The 19,200-nt window shown below is 34.8% G+C and overlaps 2 protein-coding genes across 3 annotated transcripts; one reads left to right on the top strand and one right to left on the bottom strand.

Annotated features, from left to right (window-relative positions):
- Window positions 1–1,269: 1,269 nt before the first annotated feature.
- Window positions 1,270–8,364, bottom strand: LOC145569920 (putative hydrolase C777.06c). The gene is made up of 12 exons (XM_081628883.1): window positions 8,058–8,364; window positions 6,864–6,997; window positions 6,651–6,763; window positions 5,064–5,105; window positions 3,629–3,684; window positions 3,436–3,512; window positions 2,550–2,669; window positions 2,340–2,416; window positions 2,165–2,228; window positions 1,976–2,026; window positions 1,847–1,895; window positions 1,270–1,638 (listed from the first exon to the last, which is right to left on the bottom strand). The coding sequence occupies exons 1-12, from the start codon at window positions 8,224–8,226 to the stop codon at window positions 1,520–1,522; spliced, it is 1,071 nt and encodes a 356-aa protein (XP_081485009.1). The 5' UTR covers window positions 8,227–8,364; the 3' UTR covers window positions 1,270–1,519.
- Window positions 8,365–8,452: 88 nt separating this feature from the next.
- On the top strand, window positions 8,453–17,831 carry LOC145569919 (uncharacterized). 2 transcript variants are annotated; one of them, XM_081628881.1, is made up of 17 exons: window positions 8,453–8,458; window positions 9,173–9,252; window positions 9,343–9,422; window positions 10,146–10,240; window positions 10,837–10,997; window positions 11,815–11,966; window positions 12,227–12,345; window positions 12,824–12,987; window positions 13,134–13,208; window positions 14,159–14,230; window positions 15,008–15,145; window positions 15,259–15,414; window positions 15,885–15,937; window positions 16,053–16,231; window positions 16,933–17,024; window positions 17,115–17,260; window positions 17,419–17,831. In XM_081628881.1, the coding sequence occupies exons 2-15, from the start codon at window positions 9,186–9,188 to the stop codon at window positions 16,991–16,993; spliced, it is 1,572 nt and encodes a 523-aa protein (XP_081485007.1). In that variant the 5' UTR covers window positions 8,453–8,458; window positions 9,173–9,185; the 3' UTR covers window positions 16,994–17,024; window positions 17,115–17,260; window positions 17,419–17,831. The 2 variants fall into 2 exon arrangements, with proteins under 2 accessions (XP_081485007.1, XP_081485008.1); XM_081628882.1 differs by lacking the exon at window positions 8,453–8,458 and having other exon boundaries at window positions 8,508–9,252; window positions 15,271–15,414.
- Window positions 17,832–19,200: the final 1,369 nt, after the last annotated feature.

The following is a 19,200-nucleotide window of genomic DNA, read 5'->3' as shown; positions in this document are numbered from 1 at the left end:
ATAGACTTTGAAATTACATAATCTTAGCCTCTGGAGTTAGTTGTTGATGTTCAAACTTGTTGGGGGCAACAATTATGGAGTAAAATATGATGTATTCTAATTAAACAGTGTTATTGTTAAAAAATTATAATAAAACTAAACAGTGTTATGATAACTCACTAAATAAATCAAATTTTGTATAACCTTTAGTAACTTTTTTTTTGGAATTTCAATGAAGGGTAATTTAATTTTTTATTTAATCTCCCAAAAAAAAAAAAAAAAAAAAACCTCTTATTTCTTTTTTTTTTTGAAGAGTGGGTCTTCAGTCTTCTAGCTAGCTAATGGTCTTTTACCTTGCCCTTGTGGAGTGTGGACTATCAACACGACAGTAGTAGTTGATTGGCCTACTATCCCTGTATTAACTGGGCCAGCCTGGGCCCTAAAAGAGGTGTTAAAAATTGCAGTCTCTTACATGCTCGTATTTCATCCAATTTTTTAATAGTTGCTGGGTTAATCTTATTGCATAGTTTCAAAATACTATTTGATGAAATACAAAGTGATTTTTACTGAAATGTATTTATAGATTTTAATATTGACAGTTAGTACATACGTATTGTAATAAAAAAGAAACAAAGAATCTATAAGAGACGGAAGTAGTATATATAAAACGAACAAATTATGTAGACAATCAAAGCGTCAATTAATTTGGCTAGGTTTGGAAATGGTTGGTGATTATCATGTCTATGAAATACCCATCAATGTCATTTAGAAGGAATGTGATGTTATATTACAACCAAGTTTCACCAAACAAGACAAACATCATCTGAAGCCTCAACATCTACCTACTACCATTTTTTTCTATTTATAGCTCAAGATTAGAGTTATTGTCAACTCCATTATTCCATATTCTTCATTGATCATGACCTTTCATGCTTTTGCAATTTACATGACCAAAAAAATGGGATGAAAAACAACTCTTCTGATTTAAATCCTGCGAAAAATTTCCACAATTATATGAAATGATAATAATCTGAATGATGATTGCATTCCTTATACTATGATCCATCATGTTTGACATGAGTTATCAGGATGTACTCTATCCCAGAAATAATTGTCGCAACATCTCAGTAGTGTACCTTAGTTGAACTTTCCATAAATCTTATGTAACATCTAACTATTGAATATGGCCAAAGAGAGCACTAAGTGTACTCTGCATCGCTTTCCAGCCCTGCTTTCCCTGTGCACCACCAGGCAGTCAGCAGTGAAATTTAAAACAAAAAACAGCCGGGAAGTACAATGAGAACAATGTTCTCAGTCTTTTATTATATTTCTGGTAAAGGGTACAAATCGTACAATATAATCTGTTGCAAGTCTTGCAACCTATGCCACATTGCGCAGCTGAACTGACCAACCACACTTTTCCTGGAGCCCATATGCAATTTGCATTGATTTGAACCTAAGGTATCAATCTTGCTGGATAAATAATTGTGAACACTGCAGTATAATCTGGAGAGATGGAAACTTGCCAGGGAAAGGGAGACTAGAGATCTATAGGCACGCGAAGTCCATCATAGCTCAATTGCACATCAAGTCCTTCTGTATCCTTCAAACCCGACAGCTGTGCGTTAATTTCTTCGTGATCCATTAAGTGCATCATGCCTTCACATCAGTAGCAAAAGAAAATTGAGGGAGAAATCAGGATTATAGTTCATTACAGTACAGTTTCCAATCTCTCAGATAGGATTGAATAGTGAAACGATGAATGAAGATGGAGAAAACGTTAAACTAAGAAATGGGATAAAACAATCGGATCGAAGACAAGTCTTCATTGAAAATTGAGCTGTGTACATAATAGCTCAAAACATACCAGTGAAAAGTGTTCTCTTGGGTTGGATTTTTCGAACTTCATCCAACGCCTGCAACAAGAATATGCAGAATGAAAATCAAACAATCTGGGGCAAAACAGAATGGAATGAAAAGTAGAACTAGAGCCTACCCTTGGCAGTCCGAAATGGGTTGGAGTAGATCGTTCAGGTTTCAAAGCATCCTAAGTTGGATTAGCAAAGCATATTAAGAGCCAAACACAAATAGAGTAAATTGTAGATAGAAAGGAACCATGCAAGTAAGAAGCAACCAAACAAAAAACAAAAAGATAAGGAGAAAGAGGGGGGAGGGGAGGTCGTACCATGATTAGGAGATCACAATCCTCCAAGAGCGGATAAGTTTCATCTGGAATATCACTGACGTCACTGCAATCAATTACAAAAGTCCATTGGAGTATAGGTGAACATCTACAGAATACTACATAATGTTGCAAGGTGACAGCCAGGATCTTAAACATAATCATTCGAACAAATTACCTTATGTAGCAAATGTTGCCAAAACGAAAACCGAGAGAACGATAGCCTTCACCGTGCCACACAGGCAACGGAGTAATCTGAAACCATAATAAAATACTTAGAGATGACATGAAGAACATGAAAGAGGAGAAAGCATGCAGTTGTTATTCCACAGAACATGACATGAAGAGCATGAAAGAGGCGAAAGCATGCAGTTGTTATTCCACAGACCTTCAGATCATTCACAATAAACGGCTCCTCCTGAATGATATGGAACTGCAACTCAGAGACAGCAGCACCTTCTAAAACCACACTAGTATCAACCAGATAATAATGGGTTTTCTTCATCACCTGAATTATTTTAATTGCTATAGTCATCTCAATACATATATGATGGCACATTTCAGTGCAAGAATGAGCCACATATAATATTATCAAGGGTCACAAATTCACAATCTGAATTGGTAAAAGGCACCTCCTCTAAGCATGCCACTTGATCTTGTCAATCAATGAACATAACATAGACAAGGGTGAAAATGAATGACGAGGAGATAAGAATATAAGATGCATCAAGACCTATGAAACCCAGACAACCAAGCTTCTAACTTGCTAGGTAAATTCAGCTAAATGAATTCCTAAGCATTTTAATATCACATTTTTGTTATAGAAGCCTATAAATTTAAGCCAGCAACTGGTGTCTTTTGTCAATGAAGTTCTGAGTTTGAATAACAGCATTACTTCAGCACAAAGGACCTTTTTTTTTTTTTTTTTTTTTTTGGAAACATTGAAACCAAATGTCTTTGTCCTCTTTTCCCCCTTTTCCCTGAAGGATGTTCAATAAAGCTGAAGTTGGAAAGTACCAAAAATTGAGCAGATTATCACACACGAGTAAAGTAATCCATCACCAGATAGATAAAACAACGGCATCATATGCATAAGTAGTGTACACAACAGTTCAAAGAAGATTAAATTTAGATTATCTAACAGAAAGAACTTAAAACCTCAAGTTTAACTTATATCATTTCAAGTTTAGCTTGAGTACACATATTTTCATGCAAGAGCATTTATATTTATAAAGCACAAACACTAATGTAAGAAAACAAATGTGGGTATAGACCTCAAAATCACGCCTTGCGACATATATTGGAATGTGGGGCTGAACATTATTTGTCCAGTCTCGAAGATCATCAAGACCTAAACCAAAAGAAAAAAAAAAAAAAAAAAGAAGGCTTGGGAGGGTGAGCTGAAAGGTAATAACTATCAGGGGAGTCAAGTGAAAATTAAATATTAGAAGTGTTCATGTCAGAGACCTCCAATAGCATCAGCATGAGAATGAGTAATAATAACCGCATCAAGTGTTCTTATCCTGGCAGAAATGCAACTAGTCATGAAAGGGCAAAATTGACACTGGCAGATACATGACTAAGAAAACCCATTACCAAATATTCATGATTTGCTTACATACGACAATTATCTCTACTGAAGGTAGATAAAACAACATAACTTCTGTGGAAACAATAACTCTATGGAAAATCACATGAGCAAAATCACGGTAATTTTACAATTTCCTTCCACCCCTCAAAAAGAAGACAAACTTTAAATTTTAAAATCCCATTGTAGTAATGCATGCAAGTGCATCATACCCTCAAAAGAGAAGGGGGGGGGGGGGGGGGGGGGGGGGGGGAGAAGAAGAAGAAGAAGATGCATCATATGCACTAGACTAGTTGCATTTTGAAGTGTGTGCATATCTTCCTTCTTTTTTTTTAAATCAACACAGTATGGGTTTATTACTGGATTTCTCAGAATGAGCCTAATTAAAATAAGTGATAACTGCTAAGGAGAGTAAGATAATGATACAAACGTCATAAAGGGTCTTTACAGGGTAGCCATACCAATATACCATGCCCTTATGAGGGGTTGGGATAACGTGACAATGTTTACAGATAGAGGAGTACATTGTAAATTGGGTCATAGTGTGCCAAGTCCAACGCTAATGAGGCAGTACACATCTTACTAAAGATAACTTCATATCAGATATAATGAGTTAGATACCTAGAAAAAGAAAAGTGAATAAAGAAAATTCCTGCCCTTCTCTAATAATACTTCATGTGTAAGTTATAAATTTTCCCAGCCTCCTTTCCTCTATGTTGCCTAGTTACAAAAAGCCTCCATGTGTCAGTCAGCAATTCTATGAAAATTTGGCATGATATTGGACCATAATGAAGTATCAACAGTCAACACCCATGTTCAGATATCGAAGTATTCAGCACACACAAGTACTCGAGGTGAAATAGAGTACCCAAGTAACATAGCCCTCGTATCTTATTCTTTGATAGATTAAATTGTAATGTGGATTAAAGTGACTACAATAAACATATATTCATATCTCTTTTAAGGATGTGTCTGAACTACATCTCCCATATTCCTTATCAGAAATGTCATAACTGAAATTTATTTGCAGGTCAAGACTAAAACACAGCAATAAAGATCCTAAGAATCTAAGACAATTTGATGCATCAACTTGCTCAAAAGTGAATTATCAAAATTTTCAATATCAAAGTGACCCTTACAATGTCAACCTTTTCTCTATGAAGCCTTCTTCCAGAAAAAGTAAACACTTCCAGAAAAAGTAAAAATGACATACATTAATAAATAGAACCTTCAGAAATATTTAGAAATGAGGTTACTTAAAGATGCTAAGAAGCATTGATCAATATGTAGTGAAGCTACTGCAGCATTGCTTACCCATAGGTAGGAAACCAGCGGAGAGCACTATGGTAGAAAAATCTGCATAAAATTCAAGAAGCTCTTCAATGAATATAGTAAACTACATGGAAAAAGTGATGAATGATATACTTGCTCTTATCTAGTAAATATAATCAAAATGACCACAATATCCAAAAGACTTAAAATGAAGACTGCAACTACTCAGTAGCAAACATAATTGTTGAACATCTGCAGAATTTTAACTCATCAAATGAACCATTTAAGTAACAAACGCTTCTTCATGACCAAATAATGAGCAAGAGCATTACAGTATATCTCCCAAAAAAAAAAAAAAAAAAAAAAAAAAAAAAAAAAAAAAAGAGCATGAGCATCCCAATCTAATCACATGTGAACTATCCAGCATGACAATATCCCTATATCACCATAAGATTCCTGAATGCACTATGATCATAAATTCATAATGTTTCAAGTACTGCTTTCCCAATTTTCTCTAAAAGTAACTGACATCAAAATCAGTATGGTTATAATGTTCCTGAAAGCAAAAGGTCCTTTCCCAGCTCAAAGGGAATTCTAGAAATTACAGAACAACAATAAATGACTTCCTAGGTTCAAAATCCAGAAAATTTATGTATCAGATTATTCCACAGAAACATGAATGAAACATTTGAACCACAAAAAGAGCAATATAAATATCGTTGGTCCGTCACTGATTAGACTTGTGTAAATGATGAAGTGCCTCAAATGACAAACTCATAGGCACATCAAGCACCACGATCTAGAGTCACCAATGTGGCTATGAGCAAATACTTGTGTAAATGTAGCGAGAGTAAGGATGTGTTATATTCACCTAATTTTCACTTATATGAACTTATTAAAGCTTATTTTAGTTGTAATTTGAACTTGGGTAACCCTTATCAACTCTTATCAAGACTTATATTTCTTGAACTTATCTAGTTATCTTATTTGAACTAATTAGACTTGAAATAAGTGAAAACATGGTGAGCATAATAGGGCCTAACAAAGAAATAAATTGTTGAATGGCATTTAAGAGAAGCAGCTACACTGTAATATATAATCTAAAACGGAAAATTAAACACTATTGGCAACACAAGACCATATTGCTGAAAATGCAAATTTGAAAGCTAAATAAAAGTTTTCCAGGTCAATAAAAAACAGCATTATGATCTGTAAGGTGCAGCTCTTAGACTACGGACGCAGCATGTTGTAGCCAGAAGTTAGTTCACTAACACATTTAACAGAAAACGAGAAAGCAAAGAAATCACCCAGGCTGACAGGTACTAGTTGCCTCCACTTTTTGGCCTACATTTTGTGTTCCATGTTCTATTGAAGTGCTAAGAAACAACTAAATTGAGGTACCTGATCCTACTGCATAGGAAATTCAAAGCCTACATGCAAATTAGTCTCCTTCACTCCCCAGCACCCCACTATGTTGAATTGTTTTCATACAATGTTCTTAACATCCTTATAACCATCCAGTCCTATCCTCTGGGAGTCTGGGGGCTTCAAAATACTGCTAAGATTTCTCCTATGATTGACAATTCAATAAAAATCTGGAAATTAAAAATTAGGAAGAAGCAAACTTACTTTCCAGCATCAATAAGAATATTGCGCATCCCAGAAGCTCCATTGTAACGGATCAGGATGCTTGTATTGAGTCTCCTATTTTTACTATTTGGATCTGCTGCTTTCTTGCATACCTAGAAAAGTAATATGGAGGACATAAATTTCACTCTTCTTAGATCAATAGCATAATGATGGAATATTTCGTATCATGGCATTCTAGAGAGATGTTCATACCGGACAGTTTTTGAAAGGATCAGTCAAGCAGCTAACACGTGGGATGCCCTCACTTGTTCCTGTTCCCACAAATATTATCTCAGACTGTTCTCCTGGGGGGGTTACGAGATTGTTGCTTGTAGATTCTAAAGGAACTGAAGAAATAACTCATATTAGCATTTACCAAACAACCTTCAACAGATTCTATTATGTCTATTAGCAAACATCTAACTTATTTTCACTTCTAATAATTAAAAGTTCAAAAAAAAAATTGACTGATTCATCCAAACAAGAATACATAAAACAAAGTCGGTTAAGCGTGAAATTTCAAAACAACGAAAGATAGAAGTAAGAGCAGTAGAACACTTGTTAAGTTGTTATAAAAAACGCACCAACATCACAGATACATGTGAAAGACTTTTTTAAGAGGTATGAATATCAAAACCTTCTTTAAAGAGAACTTCCTGATATTATAATCCATTGGTAACTCTTTTGCTTCGCTTCTAATCTCTCATTTGATGTGACTAACCCAATCATCCCTCAATACTTTCAAGATTAATCCACTATCCATACTGAACAAGAAAAGTAGTCGTGACTCACAAGCCTTCAAGCTACAGATTTCTTATTCATCATACAGGCAAACTACTCACTCATCAAACTCCTTATTACTCATCATGAAAACCTTAAAAACTTGAACACTATGTCAAGAGTCTAACACCAAACCAGGTCAATATCTATGAAACTCTAAATAATTTTTACTTGACACGAATCCAAAAACCTCACCCCACCCCCTTTTAGTAGTACTCATGTTATGTTTTCAATTAACATAGATCAATTTTCAGGATCATCATCCTCAGTAGCACAAAATTTAGTGCACTGGCATTAATTTTCTTTTCAAACCCTATATAAACAAGACAATCACATCAGTCAATAATCACATATCACATACAAGTAAAGGACATACTTTTAACTTTAAAGCCACTATATCAATCAAATAATCAATAAACAATGTACATGGTAACCAATTGGCCCAACATTTGCTATCTAATCTGCTGCTCGATTCGCCTATCTAATTGATACAGCAAAATTCCCAACACTATATACTAACATTACTCATAAACATCGACACAGCTAAGTACACTATTGCTAAATAAAACAACTAAAAGAAAAAAAAAACGAAAAATTAAAAAAGAGAGGAGGTAAATTAAGACATACCAGAATGTATAGAAGCTTGAAAACTTCGTTTAAGGAGATGATGGAAAGATAACCCATTTCTGGGAACTGAAACTGGGAATCCAGAGAGAGAAAGTTTGAATCTTTGATTTGCAAAATTGGTTAAACTATAGGGTACTGGACGAACTGTGCCCAGAAATAATGCTGCCATTTATCGATTTCAATAATTCAATAGAAAATGAAAAAATGAATTTGTTAAAGAAGAAAAGGTAGCGGAAAAGCCAGAACAAAAAATCTGGGTTTATTTGGCTCCCTTTCTAATGCTTCTTTCTGTACGCAGTAATTGTCAATTGCTGTTTATTTCACTTTTTCTAATTTGGTCCCAGGTGTGCGGACTGTGGAGCACTGGAGCGAGCTAGACGACTTCGCACAAGAGCCAAGAGGTTAAGTTTAGTCAATCAATAATGATTTTACTGATTTGCAATTTGCTTTATATAATCGCAACCCCTTTATGATCCCGAGTAGTAAGTACTATCAATAGACATTTTTATTACCAATTTGTTAAAAGATTTTTACAAAAATCAGTAGGAAAATTTTCTCACGAGGAGAATTCTTAACATTACATGTCATTTGGAGTATGTAAGTTAGGCAAGAAATACTACAGTAGCCAATAGGTGATATTCAATGCATATGCAACTAAAAGACCTACGTTAGCGGTTCAATTTGCACTGGTAGAACTACTCCATTTATTAAATTTGCCATAGTGTAGACCACTTGTCATTGATTGCATTGATGATTAGTAAGCGTTCAATAGACTCCTTTGTCAATAACTATCTAAACATCTAACACTAAATCATCATATAATACAATTCAATTATAATTCACGTCTTACTTGCGTTTAATATAGACACAAGCCAATATGGCAAGAGACTTCCCTATTATCCCCTCACACAAACTCAATTGCACTAAGTTAATATCGGTGACTACATGTTTTTTTTTTAAGTTTTACACCTATCAAAATCCAGAGTACGCTTCAAGCATCTCGTTCCCCCTCGCCCGTTGGCCTTTGGGCTTTTGACTCACTTGTTCTCCCAACACTCGGGCTCTCTTTCCCTTTAATTCTTGTCTTCAACATTTTTTCTGTAAATCTGTAATAGATCACAATTCACAATGGTACAACCTCAGAGCAACAATGGCGACGCAGCCAATTTTTCCCGCACATTCAAGTATCTCATGGGTTAGTTAACTTCTCGAAATTCATCTCAATTACTACTTTGATCTCAATTTTTAATCCAATTTTAGTTACCCTTTTGCTTTCTCTTTTCAGCGACGCAATTTTTGTCAAGGGGCATACCTTTTATCTTCAATACCTGGATAATTAGGCATCTTACTGCAACCGATTATGCTGTAAGAATCATTCAATTCTCTTTTTAATACTATATTAGTTTGTTTTCTGCATATTTTGATGATTTTCTGAGCAATAAATTTAGCTGCATTTCTTAATTTTTCAATTGATTGATCCTGATTTTGCTGGAGTAAAATATATATTTTTTTTCTGGGTTGTGTATTGCTGCCTTTAGGAAAGAGTGAGTACAATCAAATCTAGAGATAGATTTTAATTTGTTTTTATTCTTGTGTATGAAGAGCAGTAAAAGGCAATGATGTAGACGGTATTTGATCTGAGGTCTTGGGTACCAACCTCCAAGACTTTAATTAACTACGCAAGTTGGCACCCGCAGTTGATGCTAATTTGTGATTTCGATTTCGAATCTTTTTTAGTGTCCCTTAATTATTAATCATACTAGGCTAGAATCTATGGGAAGAATTCTCTTTACCTAATTGAGTGAAGTTGAGAGTGTCACATTAATCCAACATAAAGAAGGCTATTTTTTAAAAGGACTTAGTGAAACCATGTTATAATCTTAATTTTGAGATGTTGCTACCAATGTGTTTACTAAAATATTTAGTGAAATATTTTCCGATTGGCAAAGTATTGCGCATATTTGATTATTATTGTCCCTGATAGTTTAGAGTTTGTGTCTTTATGATCTTCTTCCTGTCCTTGTACTAGGATTTTTTTACTGGAAATACTCTTCAGATCATATATTGTTATTTTCATGTAAAATGCAGCTTTATGCAGTGCAATTTCATCTGTTTGTTACTTGCATACTGTTTGTCAGTCGAGAAGGATTCAGGCGAGCATGCATGCGGGCAGAAATTAAGAGGTGTTTCTCTTGCACTCTTCCATTTTTACAACTCTATTAAGGCCTTTTTGTGTTCACCTAATTTTCAATTATTTAAAGTAAAATAAGTTCAAGTTCATACATAGGTTAATAAGCTTAAAGAAGATACATCCAGGAAAACTAAGTCTAAATAAGATGTAATAAGGGTTATCTAAGTTCCATTTGTAACTAAAATAAATTTTGATAAGTTTAGCTATATATAGATTAGTTTAGATGATGAAATTAGGTGAATCGAATGCACCCTTAGTGATTCTAGTATGACTTTTGTAAATTATGGATCATTTTTCTTTTATGATATTGTTGATTTTGTGCTCTCTATATGATAAGTTTTGTGTCCTTGCATTGAAATTTTGAGTGCTTGCTCTATATATTTTTGTAGATTAATTTCTTAAACTAATAATGGAAGTGAAGGATGTTGACTAGACAAAGAATCACCAAAAATTCTATTTCTTTGTACTTGGAACTAGTGTATAGGGTTTATGGAGGAGATAGCACATTTTCTAGTTGCCACTTGCCTTTATGCATCTAATTAGTTTAGTGATGTAAAAGCCAGTAAAAGTTTAACATGTTTGATGCAGTGATGATGCTTCAGCGGGTGAGTATGCATCAAAGATATTGAAAGTAGCCTGGCTGTCGCTTCCACTTGGAGTAATAATTACAGTGATAGCATGTGCATTTGTCTTCTGGTGGCAACATTTGAGCTATTCCAGCCCTTACGGGCAGGCTATATTATTGAATGGTAATCTACTGATTATATTTAGTAGTGTTTCCTACCTAAAAAGGTTTTTAGAGTTTGTTTCCTTAGCACATAGCTCTAAAGGCTCCTTTAGTTGTATATATATTCCCAGAAGAGATTAATGATCTTTAATGCTGTGTGCTTGTTACATCTCTCTCTCTCTCTCTCTCTCTCTCTCTCTCTCTCTCTTTAATGTATGTGATTCTCTTACTGCCAATCAACTTTCCTTCTATCCAAACCCTTTCCAATTTTTCAGATAAATCAGTCAAGACTAATTATCAGGATTTCCTAGTAGTTGGGACTTGGGAAATTTCTTTCATTTAAACTTGTAGGGACAGGAAATATTTCACCAGCTGCTTTCAGATGTTCTGGTGACTTCTCACTTGAAGCTTCTCTGATGTCTATGTTTCTTTTCTTTTTTTAAGTTATGTTTCCTTTCCTTTTTTTTTTTTTCCCTTTATTTGGGAGATGGAGAGTGCAGGAGAGGGAGTGTAGAAGTGATACTAAAAGTGCACTTATCAGATTGTGTTGACCATGTTTGTTTCAACTAGCCCAACTACACAATGTAGTAATTTCTTTAGAGGTGAATCACATTGAAATTTTGAGTTCTGTGAAATGCATTTTAATTGTTTATCTGATTTCCATTGACATACATGCAAAGTATTTTCCTCACCAATCAATTACTATTTTAATGGCCGATTAAGATGGTCGTTATGAGATAAATTTTTAATCATGGAAGTTATAAACCCAACCACTTAACTTTTGCTTCTTCCATGGAACTTTAAATTCCCTTAACCCCTAGCTGTTTTTGGCATTGCAGGCTTTGCGTGCTTATTGGAGCTTTTAGCAGAACCATTTTACATTCTTTCTCAGTATATGTTTTGTCTCAAATTGCGGATGTTGGTTGAAAGTGCTGCAACACTTTCTCGGTGTATAACAACATATGCCCTTATAGTTGGAAGCAGTGACATGGTAAGCCATTGAACTGGACTAAGCTTGAGATACTGTTAAATACTAGAGCCCTCTTTTCATTTTTGAGAACTTTACCCGCGAAGCCGTGCAATAATTAAGTGTCACAACTAAGTCAAGAATTCCCAGCATAATTAATGTCATGGACTCATGGATGATCTTGTTTTATTTATTTTAGAATATTTTTTAATCGTTACATATTCCATGATAAAAATATGTTTTGATTCTGTTGGTATTGTAATAAAATCAATTGTACCTTGCAGGAAAAGGCAATTGTGTTTGCTTTATCGCAAGTTTCATATGGGGGTTGCGTGTTTCTAGGCTATTGGGGCTACTTTGTCTTTTATCATAAATTGCAAGGTTCAAAGCTTTTTCCTTTCAGGTAAACTTACTATTCTATATATGCAACTATGCAAGCTATGATATTACATCTAAGAGCTTCATTGTTTTGTTTGAAGACCCACACTAGAGATTTATCCATTGTAAGCAAATGTATGGCTGCTCATCTTGACCTAAGGTTTAGCTTTGCATGCAATTTGGTTAGTATCATGGGACATTTTTTGTTCACACCACAATTTGACTATATTAGCATGCAACTAGATCAATAATTTGCTGGGACTACTGGAGAATCTAATGTTGAATCATTGTGTATATGCTTACCTGCAACTTTAGCAAATTCCAATGTTTTTGGGTGTCTACACGACAAAAGCTGTCTACAAGATCCTTTTTTTCTTTCTGATTTTATAAAATACTGTAAGTCCATTGAGAAACTCTTTGCCTTCATGTGTCAGGGTGAAAACTGGTTTTACCATCTCACATTTGCTTATCATTCATTGACAACTTTATCCCTCTTTTCTCAGAATAGCTGCTATGATGAGCTATGACAAGCCACTATTGAAGATGTGTACAGTGTTTTCTCTTCAGTCAGTTCAAAAACTGATTCTTCAAGAAGGAGAAAAGATGGTACTTGTGTGGTTTGACACTCCATATAATCAAGCTGTATATGGACTAATTGATAAATTAGGTGATTTGTCTGTCAATCTCTTGTTCCTCGAATGGCAATCTTTTATTTGGCTTTAAACTATTAACTAGCTAGACACATTGTGATGTACTGACAAAATTTACTGTAGGGCGTAGTTGCTTACTCTGTCTACTAATTCCACGTGTCAGGTAGTTTGGTGGTGAGAATGGTATTTCTTCCTTTTGAAGAAAGCTCATATGCCATATTTGCAAGGTCTGCTTCAGGTCAAGTTCTTTTAATCATCATCTCGTTTATTCATTCTCTTTTGATATAAAGCTCTATAATTTTGTTCACAGTGGAAATTTAATAATGAGCATGCTAGCATAATAATGTTATTTGAAGCAATATATAAAAAGGTTCAAGGAGCACCAAGTAATTGGGATTTCCCTACACCATAGGTGTGCCTCCTGAAGTGAGGTGCAGTTAATAAATGTTTAAAATTTTGTGAAAAAGGCTGTGCCTTATCGCACCTAGGTGCACTTCAAATTTGCTTCGTCTAGATCAAAAAAAGTGTAAGACCCATATCGCCTTGCGTCACAGCACCTCAAGCATGCTTTTTCAAACACTGGTTAGAAGGGATTGCTCATATCTGCAATTGTCTTTCTCCCAGAAAATTTTGAGGGTGTTACTTCCAGGGCCCTATCTTTGGGAAAATATTTAGATTGTTTCTCTAAGATTCTAAAATGTGACCCTTGTGAACTCTGAGACTATATTATGCTTTAAAAGTAGTATTAGCATTTATCAAGTTCCTGAATAGATACTTTTGCATGCTTGAATTACGGCTTGGTAACATCTGATAAGATGTGTCTTTTCCTGATGACCTCATTCATGATTTGTAAATTAGCCTCACTCAAATGTCAATTCAAATGTCAAAAGATTGGAGCAAAGACTAGTGCATTTGATGCATATTGAGATCGCTTCTTGTTATGGTCATTCTAGGTTAGACTTGTTGTCTCCTTGGCTTTCCTCTATCTGTCTCTCCATCCTTGTTGCTATTGGGATCAAGAGGAGTTGGGGCTGAGCTCTAAGGGAATACTCTTACCTAAGTGATTTGATGTTTTTGTTTGCCATTTGAACCTTTTCTTCTCATTCACGACAGTATGTGAAGGCTACATTGCATTGTGGCCAAAATCCAGTTCAAAGTTTTTATAAATTGCTGCATATCAATCTGCAGAAGATTCTAAAGATAGAAGGAAGGATCTAGGACGCCGCCTCACGGAAGCCCTAAAGCTTGTAATGCTTATTGGTATGTCTTCCTAAGTAGTTGTATAATTAATATTTTTGTAATTTTCTTCAATCTGAAGAATTTTTTAATTATTAACAACTTATTTAGTTTGATGCTTGAAGAAATTCTTGCCAGTATTTGAAAATAAGTGATGTAATAGCTTCAGTGGATATCTGCTTCAACTGTGAAGTCCATATTTTTTTTGAACTTGGCTGTTGTTATATCTCTGTATTTGTATACATGAGATGTGTCGGTGTAGTGTTCACTCTGTTCAGTGCTAGTCATGTTGCTGCATGCTTGGTATCATGGTATGCTATGCCTAGCTGTTCTGGCATCTAAGTTCTGCAAACGTGTGCAACTAATGGAGTACTTCTTTAATAGTGCTATACACTCAAGTGGGGTCCATTGACCCCACTTAACATGAATAAATGAAAATTTTTTCTATAAAATTATTTTTTTTCCTATAAAATTAAAATTTTTTTGCCATTAAATATACGCACTTGACCCCATTAAAATTTATCTAATGTATTTTGACCCGTTAAATATTTTTTCTGGATCCGCCACTGCCCACCGCGTTCTTCGTTTTTGTAAAAATTTGCATGTTTGAGGTAATTTTTTTGTCTCAATATTGTGACTTTTATCTATAAGTTTTGGACAGGGACCTATTATCCTCTTTAATTATTCTTTGTTATCGCAGGTGTTATTTTCTATTCAGAATCAGAAGTATTAAACTAAATTATAGTCTTATGATTGTCTACCCGGTACATTTGAAACTGTCTGTTTTAATTATTATCGCAGGTCTTATTTTTATGGCTTTTGGACCAAGCTACTCTTATTCTCTCTTGAGATTGTTGTATGGACAAAAATGGAGCGACGGAGAAGCTTCAACTGCTCTCAGATACTACTGCTTGTACATTATAGTTCTGGCAATGAATGGTTTGTGATATATTCTAACCTTGTAGTTTTGACTATATCCACTGAAAGTTATAATATGAGCAATATATATTCTTTTGATTGTGATTTGAATGTTAATGTTTTCTTTGTATCAGGAACATCAGAAGCTTTTCTGCATGCTGTTGCTGATGAGAACCAACTGAAGCGCTCTAACAAGTCACTGGTTGTGTTCTCAGTGATCTATGTTATTCTGAATATCTTGCTAGTACGATCAGCTGGTGCACTTGGCTTAATCTTTGCAAATGCCACAAGTATCCTTATCTGTGGTCACTTAATTCTGCCATATTCCTTGTAATTGATTTTTTTTTTTTTTTCCCTCCTCTGATACAGCTATATTTATCCCGCTGAGACAGGATCTTATAGGGATGTCTTCATGTATATGTAGGATATCCCTAAACAGTTCAACCACCATGCTAATTCGGACCTATACATGCATGCACATGACTAATAAGAAAATCATTACAAATAATAGCACCCCTGCTCCCCCCCCCCCCCTCCCCACACCCACACACGCACCAAAACATCCCTATTCATGAAAGAGTCCGTCTCAGGTTCTGTCATCAAATTCATGTACTATCATTGTACTTTCATGCCTTGTGGCTGTGGAATCAGGATTTAGACAAATCAACCTGATTTTTGTAGAAAAGCTTCTCTCTAGGTAGCAACGGCTATTATTGTCCTCATTTCTATATTCCCTGTTGTTGCCTTGACTGTAATGAAGATATGGCACTGCGGATAGCATATTCTGCTGTATTTATCAAGCAGTACTTCCAGGTTTGTCCTGTATTTTGACTCCAATCCTGGCCAAATATTTTGTGATGTAGATGTTTGGCAAGTTTAATATTGGAGATATGTCTTCTTGTATTTTTAACCTCTGTCCTGTACACAGGGCTCATCGTCATTTTCATTTCGTAGCTGTTTGCCTTCTGGTTGGATAGTGCTGCTATTATCATCAGCGGTTACTCTGTTATCTGAGAAGATATTTCTGGACAGGGATAACTTCTTGACTACATTTTGGCCCCACTTTTCTGTCGGGCTAACTTGTTTCTGTGTTTCAGCTTTTGTCATGTAAGTCTCATATCTTCTTTCTTTCCAAGGGTTCTGACCTTCAACACCCCCCTTAAAAAAAACACCACACACACACACAAACACCTAAAACAGGTTTTGAATTGGAAGAATAAAGTAGGAGCTGAATAGGATTAATTCGAGGGCTATAATTATGGGGGTAATGAGGAGGTAATGATGGATTTTTAGGGTGAAGGAACGTATGTTATCTATGTGGAAGTAAATTATTAGTTTATTACAGTAGGAGGGGTTAGGAGACCCTATTCACCCTGTTAGAGATTGATCCATTTCTCCATGATTAATTTACACGATAATTTACTTCCCTTAGTTATTTCCACAATTGATAGACCCCTTTTTTCCTCATTCCAAGTATGTTGTATGATTTTAGAAGACAAGAAATCCTCTTCCACTATTTGCTGTTCCCAAGCTTTTGCATTGAATTTCGTGCCCCTTGCTCCCTCCCAACCTGAGTAATATGGTATCAGCTGCTGCAAAGTCATCCTTTTGGGTTTTATTAAATGATGTAGTTTTATTGGTATATTGTGTTTTCCTGAATTGAATTTAGTGGCAGGGTAATATTTACTGGTTTATGATATTGCTCAAACATGGATTTTCTTCCTCCATGCAAGTTGTTTAGTGTTAAATTCTAGTCAATATTAATTATACAAGTACTATGTATTATGACTGGTTTTATGTACCAACAGATATCACAGTGAACGGGACTTTATAAACAAATTGATCCACATACGCCGTCATGCTGACTAGATAGTACCAGCATTTTCTCCTGTGATTAAAGGTCTGTTGCTCTATTAATTATTTTTTCTCCTCATTCCCTAAAGGCCTGAATTGTGCTTTTTCATTCCTTTACCTCTTGTTAACTATGTAGTGTTTTGGGATGGATGCGAGAGAAATGGAGTGCCTTTTGAGTTTGTTCAACTCTTGCAAATTGTTGATCAGTATCTGCAAGGAGCTTTATCGACCAATTGGCAGATTCTTGTCCGGAGTTCGACTAATTGGCAGATTCTGTCCAGGGTAAATTTTTTCACTCTCCCCTTTATTTGATTGTTATGCAACTGCAACTTGATCATCATTCATTGTCAAGATCCAGCATGTAAATGTTTTACTTTGGCTCATTATATTTGTAAATTGTAATGGTCTTTATTCTTACTATTTTCCTCTTATGTTTACAGTTTTCTCTCTCTTTCTCTCTGTGATCCATCTTCTGAACTTTGGGGAATTGCATTGGGTAGCTTTCAGCTAGTGTTACTACTTGTTTACAGCTTTTCCTGCACAGCTCTTGTGGTGGTGGAAAATCCTGTTGCCATTGCATAATCTTAGCAATGGTTGGTTGGTCCGAGAACATGAACTTGCTGTCGGAGAAGATTAAGTGGAGCTGATTAATCCATTTTCATCTATACAAAGGATCTCTTGCATGAAGTTGTAGCAAAGAGCTGATATTGTTCTTGTGGAATTGTACTATATTATATCATAAAATCTCATGCTGAACAACACTGTACAAGTTCAATATAGATGAGTTCTTGCAGTATAAACTACTGATAGATACTTTAATGGTTTTTTGTATACTTTGAGCTAGCTACATCAATTCAATGGTAGAAATTTAGTGATTGATATTGCTCTCGAAGATCTTTACCATAGTATTGAAACTGTTTTTTCTAGTAGTATTGATGACTTGAAGCCATTTTTAATTTTTTTATGCAGCTATTCTTTGCTGCAGGAAATATGTTGTATGGGCCGTATGGTTCAGCATCTTGCCTGATTGAGTTATGTGGTTCCACTCTGAAATTAGTGGGCTAGAAATATGCTGACAAATAATAAAGTATTGGGCTTGTTTAAAAATCTCATCGTATATATATATATATCAAAAGCTTATTCAAAATTCTCATTACAGAAGGTTTTTACATCAGCAATATATCAGTAGACATGAATGTTAACGTAAGTGTTGCAACTTCGAAACGTTCGAACCCTGTCATATAAATTGGTTAAAGTCTTGGAGCAGTGTCTGAGACCTCCTTTCAAGCTGGAACCATATATATTTAAATTAAAAAAAGGTCAGCCTTTTTTTAAAATTCCATATTTTGGGCATTTATGTCCTGAGTTGTCTAATAATACTTGATAAGTCTCGCCTCGTTTACACGTAAAAAATGTACTCTTTTTTGGTCAACCTTTTCGAAAGTAGAACAATGTAGATCGAGGTGGGAGGATCAAAACTTACTACGTAAAAGACATTAGAAGCATTATTATTGGGTGGAATCCACTTGGTCAATTTGTAACCCTTTTTGTGCAATCTGCAATTGCACAAAAAATTGAATATCTCTTGGAATGAACATATACACGGGTAACACACAACACAACTACTTTCTTTTATTTTTGGGTAACCTTACAAAATTTGTAGTAAGTAGTACTTATCCAAATCCTAGTATGATTTATCTAGAATTTGCTGGTTGTTATTTAACCATACAAAAATTCACATACTTTTTTCACATGATTTTAGTTTTTGTAACTTCACTTTTTCATTTAAATTATCTTGCATCATCATTGCCACATATAATGATATACATTTAGATTTAGATATGGATTTTGGTACACGAGTAATGTGTAACATTGTATTTTCTTTGCTAGTCCTTTTCAGAATTTTCTGAAATTTGCTTAAGTTCTACTTTTGAGATTCAAGATCTCTCACTTGAATAAAGTTTTTGATTGTGTGGTGTCACTTATACCTTTTCCCACTTGTGGATTTTATAATTTTTTCTCGCATAACTTTGTTTTCCTTATTTATTTTGGATAATGTAGTAATCCGTATACTTGAAACATTTAATACCTTATTCATCACAAATTAATTGTCACTTTACTTTAGAGGTCTACATTCAAAGTAACTAGCATTGACCTTTGATAGTCACAAACCTCAAATTGTAATTACTTCATAGCTAAATTACAAACCTACTATTTGTCAA

Source organism: Chenopodium album, chromosome 12, assembly GCF_948465745.1.
Source record: "Chenopodium album chromosome 12, dcCheAlbu1.1, whole genome shotgun sequence".
Classification (NCBI taxonomy): domain Eukaryota; kingdom Viridiplantae; phylum Streptophyta; class Magnoliopsida; order Caryophyllales; family Amaranthaceae; genus Chenopodium; species Chenopodium album.
Note: the sequence above shows the minus strand (reverse complement) of the source record. Positions and strands in the feature narration are given on the sequence as shown.